Genomic DNA, 18,002 nt, shown 5'->3' with positions numbered 1-18,002 from the left:
ACCTGAAGGCACTGACCCTTCGGTATGTCACCCAGAAGTCGTCTTTCTTCACGAGTGAGACAAGAGAGCGAGTGTCAACAGGCTCTCCACCTGTTGAGGGGGAGGTGAGGAGCACCCCTGCTGAGATCAGTCATGTCATGTCTTCATCCAGTGGACACATAGGCCCGGAGTTGCTGCTAGGTTGCGCTGGTTTTATCCACGCAATTCGCCCGAAAGCAGCCAAACCAGCGCAAAAGATCGGGGAATGCCGAGCGCAAATTACGTCCAGCACAAATCGAGTTTCCACAATCTTTTGCACTCGTTTAAAAAACATGGTGCTAGAAGCCGAATCCGGCCACAAAACTGGCCACGTCCCCAGATGGAATTAATCACCATGGTGAGTTTCCGCTCATTGCACACGTTTGCGGGCCTTCGAGGAGGCTCTTAAAATTAAGCTTTTTCTTTCGGAGCAACGACACTATTGGACATGTTTTAAAAGCTTCTAAATATTTAAAAAATAATTTACTAAGAAACTGACTACTGTACACCAATGAAACAAGTAAATGGTTCTGTGTAGTTTCTTTAAAGTTAATTTTCAATTATTTAAAATTGGGTTACTCAGGTGGTGAACTAGACACTCTGATTAAAAATACTTATTTTTTGTGATGAACACATTTTTAGCTGTACTGTATTATTAAAACTGCACCAGATTATCACTCTTAAATAAATCAAGGAATATTGTTCAATGCAAATTTTTTTTTTAAATTACATTCTAAAATGCCCGCTTGTGCTGAAGATTTTATGTTCAGAGAGATGCAAGTAAGTTTGAATGGAAACTTGAGCAAAAAAACTAACGTAATTTTGATCGAAATTTGCAGTTTGCAGCAAGGGCTGGCAATCAGGAAGCGACATGTCTGATAATGAACCGGGGACCTTCAGCTCTGTATCACTCAGAACCACACTGGGTGACCCTTGGGGAGGGCAATGGAGAGCTGATGGGGTGATTTGAAAACAAAAACATTCTACAATTTCCCCCCCCCACCGCCCCAAAAAAAACCAAAGTGGCATTGGATCCAGAGGATGAGACTTATCTCTGATGGGGGTCTTTAGAGTGAGGCTCCCTCTGTGAGGTGTGTCCTGAGGGTGAGATTCATGAATTGGGATCATGCGGGTGAGACTGCCTTTCTGATGGTGCTTCTGAGAGTAAAACCTCCCTGTATTTGCTGATGGCCCTGAGGGTGAAACTCCCTCTCTGATCAGAGTCCTGAGGGTGATACTCCCCCTGTGATCAGAGTCCTGAGGGTGAGACTCCCCCTGTGATCAGAGTCCTGAGGGTGAAACTCCCCCTGTGATCAGAGTCCTGAGGGTGAAACTCCCCCTGTGATCAGAGTCCTGAGGGTGAGACTCCCCCTGTGATCAGAGTCCTGAGGGTGAAACTCCCCCTGTGATCAGGGTCCTGAGGGTGAGACTCCCCCTGTGATCAGAGTCCTGAGGGTGAGACTCCCCCTGTGATCAGAGTCCTGAGGGTGAGACTCCCCCTGTGATCAGAGTCCTGAGGGTGAGACTCCCTCTCTGATCAGAGTCCTGAGGGTGAAACTCCCCCTTTGATCAGGGTTCTGAGGGTGAAACTCCCCCTGTGATGGGGGTCCTGAGGGTGAGTCTCCCCCTGTGATCAGAGTCCTGAGGGTGAAACTCCCTCTCTGATCAGAGTCCTGAGGGTGAAACTCCCCCTCTGATCAGGGTTCTGAGGGTGAGACTCCCCCTGTGATCAGAGTCCTGAGGGTGAGACTCCCCCTGTGATCAGAGTCTTGAGGGTGAGACTCCCCCTGTGATCAGAGTTCTGAGGGTGAAACTCCCTCTCTGATCAGAGTCCTGAGGGTGAAACTCCTTCTTTGATCAGAGTCCTGAGGGTGAAACTCCCCCTGTGATGGGGGTCCTGAGGGTGAGACTCCCCCTGTGATGGGGGTCCTAAAGGTGAGACTCCCCCTGTGATGGGGGTCCTAAAGGTGAATTTCCCTCTCTGATGGTGGTCCTGAGGATGAAACTCCCTCTCTCATAGGGAGGTGCAGTGGCGGGGGTCTTTGCTCTTGCAGAAGGCAGCCATATTTTGAGGTGTGTAAGTTGGTCGGTGACATCCCTGTCTGTTTTTCGGTCTGCAGGTAGAAAAGACTCGACACTACCTGCTATTGCGTGAGAAGTTGGAGACCACGCTGAGGCTGGGCTGTGAGTCGGTGTCCTCGTACACCAGCGAGGACCTCAGCGAATCCCAAAGCATCTCAACATACAGCCTGCACTCGACAGGAAGCAATGACATGCCGACCTCCACCTACACCACCACCGAACGCCAGAAAGAGTTAGCAGCCAAGGTAAGGACCCAAGGATCATTTCCACTGGGAGTGCAGATTACTGAGGTCAAGGGCAAGAGGCTTGAGGTGTTGGCTGCCTGTTCATAGAATGTAAATTCAGTCTAGAGTCTTTTTGGTCAATTCATGTTCTCATCACAGTGAAGGATACCAATGAATGGAATGGTACCATTTTCCACTCTACCCCAGTGTCACCAATAAGCTCCCAGGGTAGAGCCAGCATGGGTTAGATGAAGAGTAAAGCTCCCTCTACGCTGCCCCATCAAACACTCCCAAGGCAGGTACAGCACAGGTTAGATACAGAGTAAAGCTCCCTCTACACTGTCCCATCAAACATATTGGGCGAATTTTAACTTTCCCCCACCACGAAGGGCGGAAGAGGGTCGGGGAAGGGGGGGTTAAATTGTTTAAAAAGTGAAACCCGACCCCAACCCACCATGCGCACGCCTACTTCCGGTTTAACTGCCGGCGAGTTTGAGGAGGTCCGAATTACACACTGTGGAGAAACAGGCCAGTGATTATAATATGTTAATGTGGCTTCGCTCCTCAGATATTGGCAGCTATTTAAACTTAATGGCTGGGGTTGGGTTTCCCAGGACTCGAGAAACCTGGCAGCTGAAGGGAGGCAGGAACTGCCAGATCTAGCAGGGAAGTGCTTTTCCAGCACTGGTTGAGGGCCAGGAAGAACAGCAGAGCTTCCCACCTGGACCCTCAAACTAACCTGCTGTGATCTCTCCCTCCGTGCTCTCTGCCACCCGCCCCTCCCTCTCTCGCACCCGCCACGATCTCTCGCTCCCCGCAATCTCCCCCCCCCCGCCCCGCCATGATCTCTCGCTCCCCGCAATCTTTCCCCACGATCTCTCGCTCCCCGCCCCTCCCTCTCTCGCACCCGCCACGATCTCTCGCTCCCCGTAATCTCCGCTCCCCGCAATCTTTCCCCACGCCTTGCCACGATCTCTCGCTCCCCGCAATCTCCCCCCCGCCCCGCCATGATCTCTCGCTCCCCGCAATCTTTCCCCACGCCTCGCCACGATCTCTCACTTCCCGCCCCTCCCTCTCTCGCACCCGCCACGATCTCTCGCTCCCCGCAATCTCCCCCCCGCCCCGCCCCGCCCCGCCATGATCTCTCGCTCCCCGCAATCTTTCCCCACGCCTCGCCACGATCTCTCGCTCCCCGCAATCTCCCCCCCCCCGTCCCGCCATGATCTCTCGCTCCCCGCAATCTCTCCCCCAGCCCTGCCACGATCTCTCGCTCCCCGCAATGTCCTCCCCCCGCCCCGCCACGCCACGATCTCTCGCTCCCCGCAATCTCCCCCCCGCCACGCCACGATCTCTCGCCTCCCGCAATCTCCCCCCCGCCCCGCCACGATCTCTCGCTCCCCGCAATCTCTCCCCCCGCCCTCGCCATGATCTCTCGCTCCCCGCAATCTCTCCCCCCTGCCCCGCCACAATCTCTCGCTCCCCGCAATTTCCCCCCGCCCCGCCACGATCTCTCGCTCCCCGCACTCTCTCCCCCCGCCCCGCCACGATCTCTCGCTGCCCGCAATCTCTCCCCCGCCCTCGCCATGATCTCTCGCTCCCCGCAATCTCCCCGCCCCCCGCCCCGCCACAATCTCTCGTTCCCCGCAATCTCCCCCCCACCCCGCCACGATCTCTCCCCCATGCCCCGCCAGGATCTCTCGCTCCTCGCAATCTCTCCCCCCTGCCCCCGCCACGATCTCTCGCTCCCCGCAATTTCTCACCCCGCCACGATCTCTCGCTCCCTGCAATCTCTCCGCCCCGCCAGTATCTCTCGCTCCCCGCAATCTCTCCCCCCTGCCCCCGCCACGATCTCTCACTCCCCGCAATCTCTCACCCACGCCCCGCCACGATCTCTCGCTCCCCCGCGATCTCTCCCCCCGTGATCTCTCCCCCCGCGATCTCCCCCCCCGCGATCTCTCCCCCCGCGATCTCTCCCCCGGCGATCTCTCCCCCCGCAATCTCCCCCCCGCCGCGATCTCCCACCCCGCGATCTCTCACCTCGATCTCTCCCCCGCGATCTCTCCACCGCGATCTCTCCCCCCGCGATCTCTCCCCCCGCGATCTCCCCTGCGATCTCTCCCCCCGCGATCTCTCCCACCGCGATCTCTCCCACCGCGATCTCTCCCCGCGCGATCTCCCCCGCGATCTCCCACCGCGATCTCTCCCCTCGCGATCTCTCCCCACGATCTCTCCCCCCGCGATCTCCCCCGCGATCTCTCCCCCCGCGATCTCTCCCACCGCGATCTCTCCCCGCGCGATCTCTCCCCGCGCGATCTCCCCCGCGATCTCCCACCGCGATCTCTCCCCTCGCGATCTCTCCCCACGATCTCTCCCCCCGCGATCTCCCACCGTGATCTCTCCCCCCGCGATCTCCCACCGCGATCTCTCCCCCGCGATCTCTCCCCCGCGATCTCTCCCACCGCGATCTCTCCCCCCGCGATCTCTCCCCCCGCGATCTCTCCCCCCGCGATCTCTCCCCCCGCGACCTCTCCCCGCGATCTCTCTACCCGCGATCTCTACACCGCGATCTCTACACCGCGATCTCTCCCCCCGCGATCTCTCCCCCTGCGATCTCCCCCCCCCCCCCCCCCGTGGACTCTCACTCCCCGCGATCTCTCCCCTGCGATCTCTCCCTACCTCCCTCCCTGCTTGCTGCCACACTCCCAGCCCTACCTCCACCACTCCCGATCTTCTCGATTGCAATGAACCGTCCCTATTGGTCCTGGGCTACTGCCTTGTGCTGCAGATCTTCGTGCCCGGCAGCCGGCCATAAGGGCACAAATTGCCACCTGGAGGAAACTGGGCAGGCAGTGGGCAAAAAGGTTTCTTCAAAAAAAAACTTAACCGCAAACTCATGGGCGTTGTTCTCTCTTCCAGTGCCTCCGACTCCTGTCCCACACATTCAACAGGGAGTACAGCCACGTCTGTATCAGTGCCAGCGAGAGCAAGGTATGCTGAGAAATGGTGCAGGGGCTGTTTAACTCAAGTTGAGATTGGATTACATTCTGTGATCATGGTCCAAGAGTTGGCACAGTGGCAGGAAGCCTCAGTGCAGAGTGTGGGGCCTCTCAGTGCAGTTTAATGATTCTGACACTCCTGGGAAGCCTTGTGTGTTTGTTGTTTCTCCATATGATGCTGGCATTTGTCACCAAGTCTGCAGAGCGAAGGGAGCAAGACAAATAACACGCCAGTGAGGACTGGGTAGTGTGGGGAAGGGGGTCTGTTGGATGACCATAAGTCCTGGATGTGTTTTCTCTTTGTAATGTGGCTGTAAACTAAATAAAGGTCAAATGATCCCTTTAAACAAAGGGGGTAGAGAATAACTGCACTCCCCTCAGACCAGGAGGTATTTGGTTTAATTTCCTGTCCGTGCTGAGCCACAAGAGGCCAGTGGAGTGTGAAAGGCCAGAGCAGTGTGGAATTTAGCCTCAGTGGGATTGACTGGGACATAAGTAGTGGGGAAAATGCTAGAGTCCATTATAAAAGATGTAATAGCAGAGCACTTGGAAAACAGTGACAGGATTGGACAAAGTCAACATGGATTTACAAAAGGTAAATCGTGCTTGACTAATCTACTGGAATTTTTTGAGGATGTAACTGGTAAAATAGATAAGGGAGAACCAGTGGATGTGGTGTATTTGGACTTTCGAAAGGCTTTCGATAAGGTCCCGCATAAGAGATTAGCGTGTAAAGTTAAGGCACATGGGATTGGGGGCAAGGCATTGACTTGGATAGAAGTGGTTGGCAGACAGAAAGCAAAGAGTTGGAATAAACGGGTCGTTTTCCGAGTGGCAGGCAGTGACTAGTGGGGTACCGCAGGGATCGGTCCTTGGACCCGAGCTATTCACAATATATATTAATGATCTAGACAAGGGAACTAGATGTAATAGCTCCAAGTTTGCAGACGACACAAAGCTGGGTGGGCATGTGTGCTGTGAGGAGGATGCCGAGAAACTCCAGTATGATTTGGACAGGTTGGGTGATTGGGCAGAAGCATGGCAGATGCAATATAACATGGATAAATGCGAGGTTATCCACTTTGGTGGCAAAAACAGGAAGGCAGATTATTATCTGAATGGCAATAGATTGGGAGAAGGGGAAGTGCAACGAGACCTGGGTGTCCTTGTGCACCAGTCGCTGAAGGTAAGCATGCAGGTGCAGCAGGCGGTTAAGAAGGCAAATGGTATGTTGGCCTTCGTAGCGAGAGGGTTTGAGTACAGGAACAAGGATGTCTTGCTGCAGCTGTACAGGGCCTTGGTGAGACCACATCTTGAGTATTGTGTGCAGTTTTGGTCGCCTTATCTGAGGAAGGATGTTCTTGCCATGGAGGGAGTGCAGCGAAGATTCACCAGACTGATACCTGGGATGGCAGGAATGACATATGAGGAGAGATTGGGTCGATTGGGCTTAAACTCGCTGGAGTTTAGAAGAATGAGAGGGGATCTCATTGAAACTTATAAAATTCTAACAGAACTAGACAGACTAGATGCAGGAAGGATGTTCCCGATGGTTGGTGAGTCCAGAACCAGCGGTCACAGTCTAAGGATAAGGGGTAGGCCATTTAGGACAGAGATGAGGAGGAATTTCTTCACCCAGAGAGTGGTGAACCTGTGGAATTCTCTACCACAGAAGGCAGTCGAGGCCAATTCATTAAATATATTCAAGAAGGAGTTGTATATATTTCTTAAAGCTAAAGGGATCAAGGGATATGGGGAGAAGGCAGGAACGGGGTACTGAATTTGGATGATCAGCCATGATCTCATTGAATGGCAGAGCAGGCTTGAGGGGCCGAATGGCCTACTCCTGCTCCTATCTTCTATGTTTCTATGTAAGCATTGGAATTTTTATTTATATATTTTAAATTTATTTTAATTTACCTCATTTGAGCTGTTCAATGCTAACAGCTGTTTAAAGTTGTTTATTTGGTGGGCTTAGCTGGGAGCTGGTTTGCGGCAGTAATAGGTAATTAATTGGTTGGAACAGAGAGGTGATGAGCTGTTCTCTGATGGGTAAATTTGGCAGCCTTTGGCCAAACTTGACAGAATCGGAGAGAATGATGGGTTTCTGGATTGTACATCTCCAGAATATGGTCACCCAAGAGGCAGGCCTGGACAGTTCTGGTCACTGGGATAGCTTAGAAAAAGAGAAGTGGGTAACTATCTGAGGGTGACCTGACTCACAGCTGCAGGGAATCTCTGAGTCCAACAGATACTTAATGTTGGACAAGTATGAGGTGAGCGGTTACAGCAGCTCCAAGGAGGTTGGTCCTGCAGCACTGTGGAGCAAAGGTCTATCAGGGTGACAGGTGGGTAGACCAGGATAGGAGAGTGGTAGTACAGGAAAAGTTATGATATCCAGCACTGACGGGACCAAGCTGCTGCCGATCTATCAAAACTTCCGGATAGACCAGCGCTAATGTTGAAGGATACGGAGGTTTTCATCTCCGTATCTGACAACAAACACTGTTGCTTAGCAACAGCTTGTAAACACTCGGCCCGTACCTTGGAAGCATCTCTGAAGCTGTTGCTAAGCTACAGAGACGCTTTCCAGAGCCTGACTGTTAAAAAAAAAAAAAAAAAAAAAAAAAATGCTAGAAGAAAAAAAACCTAACCAAAACGGCTGCTGATTTCTGCCGTTAGATCGAGGTTTCCGGGCATACAACCTCCGGATAAACCAAAGTTTCCTGTAGTGGGAGATTCAGGTGTACGGACAGTCCTTTGCAGTCGTGACCGGGATTCTCGAATGGTATGTTACCTTCCTGGTGTCAGGGTGAAGGACATCACAAGCATCTGGAGAGACATCAATCAAAAGTTCTGATCCACATTGGAACGAATAACATAAACGTTTGTGGTCTTGCAGAAGAAGTTTGAGGAGAAACTAAGCATTTTGGATTGCTTCAGCAAAGTGCTGGCACAGGCGCAATGAGCCAAATGTGATACAACTTCCTTGGTTCTCTGGAATTAGCTTTTCGGAGCCACGGCAGAAGTAGGATCACTGCAAATTGGCCTCCACGACCCTTGTCTGGAACAAAGGGGCGAACAGTCAACCAGGGTTCCCATTCTTAAGGTATGCTGTTTTGGATGTTGAGCTCGGCTGTGATGCCCCTACCGTCGAACACTTTTCTGACAATCACTATCCAGCCTCACGCATGAATGGCGAGGCACAGAGCAACAGCAGCTGGCCTCTGTGGAGCTGGACCACAGTAAGAATCGCTGTCTTCGGGGGGAGGTGGGAAAGGAAGAAAAGGGCAGACTAGCATCAAAGTGAGGAAGATTGCCAATGGCAGAAGGTGACTATAAGAAGCTGGTGCTAAACATAATGCTGCTTCTCTTCCTGTTTTTTAGTTATCTGAGATGTCCGTCACACTGACGAGGGACACGTCGTTCTCTGCACTGAGCAGCACCACACTGCCCCCCTCCTCCACCTGCCCCTCTTTGCTGGAAGGACAGTACATCTCCTCCGAACTGAGGTTAGAGCCCATGTTTTCCAATAGATTTCTAACTTCTTTATACAGCGTCTGACACCCTCAGTAATCTGGGACTAACACGCGAAGTGAGGAACTCCCTCCTGAACAGCAGTGTATATCAGTCCTTGACGGGGAGCCCATGTTTAGACAGTGTTACAATGAAGGTTGTGGGATACGTCAGGGTCTGTTACACTGAGAGACGTGGGGTTTATAAGAGAGTGTTTCAGTGAGAGGTGTACGGTATATCACAGACTGCTGTAGTGAGAAGTGTGAGGCATATCAGAGTGTTGAGGTATATCACAGAATGTTATAGTGAAGTGTGTGGGGTATATCAGGGATTGTTACAGTGAGGGACATGGGGTATATAAAAGAGCATTATATGAGATATGTTGGCGTGTTAAAATGAGGAATTATGTAATACTATAAAGCATGGGTTACAACGAGGTCTGTGGGATATATCAGAGAGTGTTACAGTGAGGGGTGTGGGATATATCAGAGTGTTACAGTGAGGGGTGTGGGGTATATCAGTGTTACAGTGAGGTGTATGGGATATATCAGAGAGTGTTACAATGAGGGGTGTGGGGTATATCAGTGTTACAGTGAGGTGTATCGGATATATCAGAGAGTGTTACAGTGAGGGGTGTGGGGTATATCAGAGTGTTACAGTGAGGGCTGTGGGATATATCAGCGTTACAGTGAGGGGTATGATATCAGAGACTATTATAGTGAGGAAGTGGGATATATCAGAGAGTGTTACAGTGTTACTAGGATAGTTCAATATAAAACTCAAATTACAATACTTAGCTTATTTGAGGCCTTACTGCATCTCATTTAGAATAAGTCCAGTTTTGATCCCTTCATATCGCAGGGTCTATTAAGCCCTTAGAAAAGGTCCAAGGGGCGTCATCAGTATCTTACCCTGTCTTGGGACTTTTAGCTATCAGGATAGGCTCAGGGAATTGGGGATTTTTTCACTGGAGAAGCATAGGCTTTGACGTGTTATGATTGAGGTTTTTCTAATGATGAAAGGAATAGATTGGCCCAGAAATTCGGGTCGGGGGCTTCCCGCGGGTGTAAGCCCCCGACCTGCACTTACCTTGCACGCCGGCCGTTGAGCTGTGGGCCCGCGTGTAATTCCGATCCGGGGCCTGGTCCAGCTGCCGGCGCGCAGTGCTTGCGTATCCCAGCGGCGCAGTTAGTTTGTTGCGTCCCCTGGGATCACGTGGGCCATGGGGAGCCAATCGGAGCAGGGAATGCTCCATTCATAAGATTGACAGGAAGACCTGTCAAAAGTTATAAATACCAAGGCCCCAAAACAGCACTAAATCTTCAATTAATTTTTTTAAAAATCACATTTTTTAAATAAACTATAAATTACATGAAATAACTATTTTAAACAATAATTTAAATTTTTGAAAAAAATAATTTTATTTTCTAACGAGGCTAAAAATAAACTTACCTTGCTTTTAAAGTATTTAAAAATAATAAACCTGTGGAAAAAATGTTTTAATTTTAATTAATTCACCGCTTACCTTGTAAAAAGCAGGCCTTACGCCTGCTTTTTACATGTCTAACTTCTGGAGACTTACCCTCCCGTTAAAACCTGTAAAAGAAACCGAAGTTCAATGCGCACGCGCAGCCTCTCCTGCACACGCGTTCGACCTCTGAACCCCTTCGTTCAGGGGAACGGAAGTGCCAGTTTCCCACGCATGCGCAGTGCATGCAGGAAACCGGCACTTCCATTGGGCTTACGGGTGAGTACCCCGTGCATACTCACCCGTGGAGACCCGAATTTCTGGGCCATTCTGTTTGGGTGGGTTGGTTATTTGGGCGAGATGGAGAAGGAAGGGCACGAGTGTAAAATAAGAAAGCATTGGTTAGATGCCAGGATGTTTTTCTTTTCACGTAGTCAGCGATCTCTGGAATAGATGACCAAAACGTGTTTGGTGATGACATTACATTTTTTGAATATTGTAATCTCTGTACCAGGATCCCCGAGACCCAATCCAGAGCAATCAGTCCTGATTCGGATTCACTACAAGACGGTGAACTTAAGAAATCTCCTGTGCAGGGCAAGGACGAGAAAGGAAGCACTCGCATGTTTGTAGCCGATATCCAGGAGATTAGAGTGAGGTATGGCGATAATGTGACCTCTTCTATATTTTACAGACTGTGAATTACGCAGCATCGACCGTGCCAGCCAGCCTTCTCCAATGGTGTCAACCTCTCCTTTCTATGTTTTTAAAATGTATTATATTCCCCAGTGGGTAAGCCTGCACAGTGTGGTACTGAGCCACATGGGCCAGATTGTCCACACTCAATTAGCTGGCCTTAGCTGGGGTAGCAGTATGAGGTGCTGCAGTTGGGCTTGGTGTCGCTAGGTTGGGAGAGTTCCTACTCCTCATCGCTATCCAGGGACCCCTTATGAATTCAGATCCCTGTTGGAAACCCTTTCCCCCACCCCCAATCCCCCTTCCAGAGCAGAAGGAAATGGGGGGAGACTCCAAAACCTGCCTGTGGCACATTCATTTTGTAGTTAGAAAACATAGGACCAGTGTAGGCCATTCAGCCCCTTGAGCCTGTTCCGCCATTCTGTTAGAGTATGGCTGATCCAGTTACCCGCCTTGGTTCTATAACCCTTAATACCCTTATCTAACAAAAATCTATCAATCTCAGTTTTGAAATTTTCATTTGACCCCCAGTCTCAACAGCTTTTTGGGAGCGAGCGTTCCAGGTTTCCACTAACCTCTGTGTGAAGAAGTGCTTCCTGACATCACCCCTGAACGGCCTAGCTCTAATTTTAAGGTTATGTCCCCTTGTTCTGGACTCCCCTACCAGAGGAAATAGTTTGTCTCTATCTACCCGATCAAATCCTTTAATAATCTTAAACACCTCTATTAGATCACCCCTTAATCTTCTACACTCGAGGGAATACAAACCTAGTCTATGGAACCTGTCCTCATAATTTAACCCTTTTAGCCCCGGTATCATTCTGGTGAATCTGCGCTGCACCCCCTCCAAGGCCAATACATTCTTCCTGAGGTGCGGGGCCCAGAACTGAACGCAGTACTCCAGATGGGGTCTGACCAGACTTTTCTACAGCAGTAGCATAACTTCTAGGAAGTGGCAAGTGACCTGATCATGGGCTATTGCCAAAGCTGGTGAATGAGCGACCACCAGTAGGTGCACATGAGCAGCCTGGAATTACTGGGCTTCCCTGTGGTTAATTTATTAACTGCTCCCGCGCCCAGCCACCTAACAGTCAACTGAGCTCAGCAGCTCACCAGCATCGACATGTTGCTTGGAGCTCCCTTGAGGCTGTGACAGGTTACTGCAGCACCCCCCCCGCCCCGTTCCAACCCCTTGCCGATTTAGGCGGTCTATTTGAAAGCGCTCCTGATAAGAAGAGACTTTTTTTTTATTCATTCATGGGATGTGGGCATCGCTGGCAAGGCCAGCTTTTATTGCCCATCCCTAATTGCCCTTGAAAAGGTGGTGGTGAGCCGCCGCCTTGAACTGCTACAGTCCGTGTGGTGAAGGTACTCCACAGTGCTGTTAGGGAGGGAATTCCAGGATTTTAACCCAACGACGATGAAGGATCGGCGATATATTTCCAAGTCAGAATGGTGTGTGACTTGGAGGGGAACTTGGAGGTGGTGGTGGTGTTCCCATGCACCTGCTGCCCTTGTCCTTCTAGGTGGAAGAGGTCGCGGGTTTGGGAGGTGCTGCCAAAGAAGCCTTGGTGAGTTGCTGCAGTGCATCTTGTAGATGGTACACACTGCAGCCACGGTACGCCGGTGGTGGAGGGAGTGAATGTTTAAGGTGGTGGATCGATTGTCATGCAGTGAGGTGTGCATGTGGAAGGAGTTCCCTGTTACCTTATTCTCTGTTGTCTTCCAGTCCGATTGTGTCAAAGAAAGGGACCCTGCATTTCCTGGAGCCCCAGACCAATGGCTGGGTGAAACGCTATGTGGTTGTGCGCCGGCCGTACGTCTACATTTACAACACTGACAAGGACACGGTGGAACGGGCCATCCTTAACCTGTCAGCCGCACAGGTGGAGTACAGCGAGGACCAGCAGGCTATGCTCAAGGTACCAGAAACTCTCTCCTTCATTCTGTCGAAGTACAGTCAAGTGCTGAGCTCACGGCCCAAGTGTCACCATGATGTTGCAGATAGACAAGATGTAGGAAGCCCTATTGTACCAGATTGCTTTTTCCCTGCTGAAGGTTCCTTGCCCTCGTGTCTCATTTTTCTTCATCAAAGTTTGGAATAGTTTCCTGCCTCTCTGCAGTAAGGTTAGATTAGACAGAATATCAATTATTCTGTTCATTTTTTCCCCTCTCTCTGCCTGAGAATGTCTTCCCACCGCCCCCCTCCCCCCCAGACTGTGATTCACTGCCCCCTCCCCCCAGACTGTGACTCACTGTCCCCCCAGACTGTGACTGACCGTCTCCCCCTCCCCCCAGACTGACTGACCGTCTCGCCCTCCCCCCAGACTGTGACTCACTGTCCCCCCAGACTATGACTGACCATCTCCCCCTCCCCCCAGACTGTGACTCACTGCCCCCCCCAGACTGTGACTGACCATCTCCCCCTCCCCCCAGACTGACTGACCGTCTCGCCCTCCCCCCAGACTGTGACTGACCGTCTCCTCCTCCCCCCCGACTGTGACTCACTGCTCCCACCCCCCAGACTGTGACTCACTGCCCCCCCAGACTGTGACTGACCATCTCCCCCTCCCCCCAGACTGTGACTGACCATCTCCCCCTCCCCCCCAGACTGTGACTCACTGCCCCCCCAGACTGTGATTGACCGTCTCCCCCTCCCCCCAGACTGTGACTGACCATCTCCCCTCCCTCCAGACTGTGATTCACTGCCCCCTCCCCCCAGACTGTGACTCACTGCCCCCCCAGACTGTGACACTGCTCCCACCCCCCAGACTGTGACTCACTGCCCCCCCAGACTGTGATTCACTGTCCCCTCTCCCCAGACTGTGACTCGCTGCCCCCCCCAGACTGTGACTGACCATCTCCCCCTCCCCCTCAGACTGTGACCGACTGCTCCCACCCCCCAGACTGTGACTGACTGCGCCCCCCCCAGACTGTGACTCACTATCCACCACCCCTCCCTCAGGCTGCCAGCTGACAATATGTCTCAAGGCCACTTTGCAGTACATCTATAGTTCACCTATGACCTTGACAGACGTACTCCTCCTTATTGCCTTAAGCCTCAAATCATCACCTGCTGGGTTATGGGATGTTGACAGAGCTGGGATTCAGTGTTGTCCCCTCTCCTTTTCTTCCTATCCATCAAAAGCAAACAAGGGAATGTTAGTGGGAAGCAGGGTTATCCCTTCTTCTAGACAGTGTGTGAAACACAGCTATTTAATAGAACCACCTTCCACACCAGTGCTTCCTACATGTCTTCCTTTTTCCTCAACCGAGGATTCCCCTCCACTGTGGTTGACAGAGCCCTCGACTGTGTCCATTCCATTTCACGCACTTCAGTTCTCACCCCTTTTCCCCTCCCATCCAGAACCATGATAGGGTTCCCCTTGTCCTCACCTTTCACCCCACCAGCCTCCACATTCAGCGGATCATCCTCCGCCATTTCCGCCACCTCCAACGTGATCCCAACATCAAATGCATCTTCCCTTCAGCTCCCCTTTCAGCATTCTGAAGTGACCGCTCCCTCTGCCACACCCTGGTCCACTCCTCAATCACCCCCAACACCCCCTCCCCTTCGCACGTGCAAGCACAGGAGATGCAACACCTGCCCTTTTACCTCCTCCCTTCCCACTGTCCAGGGCCCCAAACACCCTTTCCAGGTGAAACAGCAATTTACTTGTACTACTTGCAATTTAGTATACTGTATTCGCTGCTCACGATGTGGTCTCCTCTACATTGGGGAGACCAAACGCAGATTGAGTGACTGCTTTGCGGAACACCTCCGTTCAGTCCATAAGGGTGACCCCGAGCTTCCGGTCACCTGTCACTCTGACCTCACCATCCTCGACCTCTTACACTGTTCCAATGAAGCTCAGCGTAAGCTTGAGGAACAGCACCTCATCTTTCAATTAGGCACTTTACAGCCTTTTGGACTCAACATCGAGTTCAGCAATTTCAGACCATAACCTCTGGCCCCATTTTTTCACATGGCAGCTGTTGATGATTCTGCCATTCCCATTTACACCTATTGCTGTCTCCTTTTGCTTTGTACTATCATACCTTTTGTCATTTAATCTCTCCTGCTTCCAGCCTATCACAGCCCTTCCCTTTTGGTCTTTCCTCCCCTCCCCACTCTCCCTGCCCCTGCCCTTGCTTAACAACATGTTACATCTCTAACTTTTTCCAGTTCTGACGAAGGGTCATCGACCTGAAACGTTAACCCTGTTTCTCTCTCCACAGATGCTGCCTGACCTGCTGAGTATTTCCATCATTTTCTGTTTTTATTTCAGATTTCCAGCATCCACAGTATTTGCTCTTGTATTTAGTAGAACTGTTGGGCCTGCAGCTTCATTGTTTCTTTCTCTTCCTGTAGGAACATAAGAACATAAGAAATAGGAGCAGGAGTAGGCCAATCGGCCCCTCGAGCCTGCTCCGCCATTCAATAAGATCATGGCTGATCTGATCCTAACCGCCAATCTACTATCACAGAACCATCTCCTGAATCTAACAGAATTAGACACACGAAATAGGAGCATGATCAGGCTACACAACCCCTGGGCCCGCTCCACTACCCACAGGGCCATGACCGATCCGAACCTAGACTCATGTCCAAATTCCTGCCCGCTCCCCGTAACCCTTAATTCCCTTTACTTCTAGGAAACTGTCTATTTCTGTTTTAAATTTATGTAATGATGTAGCTTCTACAGCTTTTTGGGGCAGCATATTCCATGGACCTACCACCCTCCGAGTGAAATAGTTCCTCCTCATCTCAGTTTTGAAAGAGCAGCCCCTTATTCTAAGACTATGCCCCCTAGTTCTAGTTTCACCCATCATCGGGAACATCCTCCCCGCATCCACCCGATCCAGCCCCTTCACAATCTTATATGTTTCAATAAGATCACCTCTCATTCTTCTGAATTCCAATGAGTAGAGTCCCAATCTACTCAACCTCTCCTCATATGTCCATCCCCTCATCCCTGGGATTAACCGAGTGAACCTTCTTTGTACTGACTCGAGAGCAAGTATGTCCTTTCTTAAGTATGGACACCAAAACTGTACGCAGTATTCCAGGTGCGGTCTCACCAATACCTTGTACAACTGAAGCAATACCTCCCTATTTTTATATTCTATCCCCCTAGCAATGAAAGCCAACATTCCATTGGCCTTCTTAATCACTTGCTGCACCTGCATACTAACCTTTTGAGTTTCGTGCACCAGGACCCCCAGATCCCTTTGTACTTCAGTACTTTCCAGTTTCTTGCCATTAAGATAATAACTTGCTCTACGATTTTTCCTGCCAAAGTGCATAACCTCACACTTCCCAGTATTGTATTCCATCTGCCAAATCTCTGCCCACTTACTTAGCCTGTCTATGTCCCCTTGCAGGTTTTTTATGTCCTCCTCACTCACTACTTTCCCTCCCATCTTAGTATCATCTGCAAACTTTGATATGTTACACTCAGCCCCCTCCTCCAAATCGTTAATATAGATTGTAAAGAGTTGGGGACCCAGCACTGACCCCTGCGGAACACCACTAGTTACTGATTGCCAGTCTGAGAATGAACCATTTATCCCAACTCTCTGCCTTCTGTTAAATAGCCAATCCTCTATCCATGCCAGAATATTACCCCCAATCCCGTAATTTTTTATCTTAAGCAATAATCTTTTGTGTGGCACCTTGTCAAATGCCTTTTGGAAGTCTAAATACACTACGTCCACTGGTTCCCCTTTATCCACCCTATATGTTACTTCCTCAAAGAACTCCAGCAAATTTGTCAAACATGACTTCCCCTTCATAAAACCATGCTGACTTTGTCCTATTAAATTATGATTATCCAAATGTCCTGTTACTGTCTCCTTAATAATGGACTCCAAAATTTTACCTACCACAGATGTTAGGCTAACCGGTCTATAGTTTCCAGCCTTCTGTCTACTGCCCTTTTTAAATAAGGGTGTTACATTAGCAGTTTTCCAGTCTGCCGGGACCTTTGCTGAGTCCAGGGAGTTTTGGAAAATTATTACCAATGCATCCACAATCCCTACCGCCACTTCCCTCAAGACCCTAGGATGTAAGCCATCAGGTCCAGGTGATTTATCCGCCTTGAGTCCCATTATTTTACCGAGTACCACTTCCTTAGTGATTTTGATCGTGTTTAGCTTCTCCCCCCCCTATAACCCCCTGTTTGTCCAGTGTTGGGTTATTCTTAGTGTCCTCTACTGTAAAGACTGATAGAAAATATTCATTCAGTGTTTTTGCCATCTCCATATTTCCCACCATTAATTTCCCAGTCCCATCCTCTAAGGGACCAACATTTACTTTAGCCACCCTTTTTCTTTTTATATAACTATAAAAACTCTCACTTTCTGTTTTTATATTTTTTGCTAATTTACTTTCATAATCTATCTTCCCTTTCTTAATCAATCTTTTTGTTATTTTTTGCTGTCTTTTAAAGTTTTCCCAATCCTCTATCCTCCCACTAGATTTGGCTACCTTATATGCCCTTGTTTTTAGTTGAATACTATCCTTAATTTCTTAGCCACGGATGGCTGTCTTTTCTTTTACACCCTTTTCTTCTCAGTGGAATATATATTTTTTGGAAGTTGTAAAATAACTCCTTAAATGTACACCACTGATCATGTATCACAGATCACAGAAATCACAGAAACCCCACAGTGCAGATAGAGGCCATTTCGGCCCATCGAGCCTGCACCGACACATATCCCACCTGATCCCCGTAACCCCTGCACCAACACATATCCCACCCTATCCCCGTAACCCCACGTATTTAATCCCCCTAACACTAAGGGTCAATTTATCATAGCCAATCAACCTAACCCACACATCTTTGGACTGTGGGAGGAAACCGGAGCACCCGGAGGAAACCCACGCAAACACGGGGAGAATGTGCAAACTCCACACAGACAGTCGCCCGAGGCCGGATTCGAACCCGGGTCCCTGGTGCTGTGAGGCAACAGTGCTAACCACTATGCCACCGTCTTACC

At 50.3% G+C, this 18,002-nt stretch overlaps 1 protein-coding gene across 10 annotated transcripts in view; it reads left to right on the top strand.

The window, feature by feature from the left end:
• The window catches only part of kif1aa (kinesin family member 1Aa), a 599,030-nt gene that overhangs the window by 558,234 nt on the left and 22,794 nt on the right, over window positions 1-18,002 (top strand). For 9 of the 10 annotated variants that reach the window (XM_085990737.1, XM_085990745.1, XM_085990743.1 and 6 more), the window contains 5 exons: window positions 2,139-2,345; window positions 5,241-5,312; window positions 8,708-8,832; window positions 10,819-10,962; window positions 12,730-12,922. In XM_085990737.1, coding sequence (XP_085846863.1) covers window positions 2,139-2,345; window positions 5,241-5,312; window positions 8,708-8,832; window positions 10,819-10,962; window positions 12,730-12,922 — 741 coding nt within the window. The remainder of the gene's footprint in view (window positions 1-2,138; window positions 2,346-5,240; window positions 5,313-8,707; window positions 8,833-10,818; window positions 10,963-12,729; window positions 12,923-18,002) is intronic. The other variant, XM_085990742.1, reaches the window with a different exon arrangement.

The sequence above is a fragment of the Somniosus microcephalus genome, chromosome 6 (assembly GCF_052327205.1).
Source record: "Somniosus microcephalus isolate GS21.2 chromosome 6, FLI_Smic_1.0, whole genome shotgun sequence".
Lineage (NCBI taxonomy): Eukaryota > Metazoa > Chordata > Chondrichthyes > Squaliformes > Somniosidae > Somniosus > Somniosus microcephalus.
Note: the sequence above shows the minus strand (reverse complement) of the source record. Positions and strands in the feature narration are given on the sequence as shown.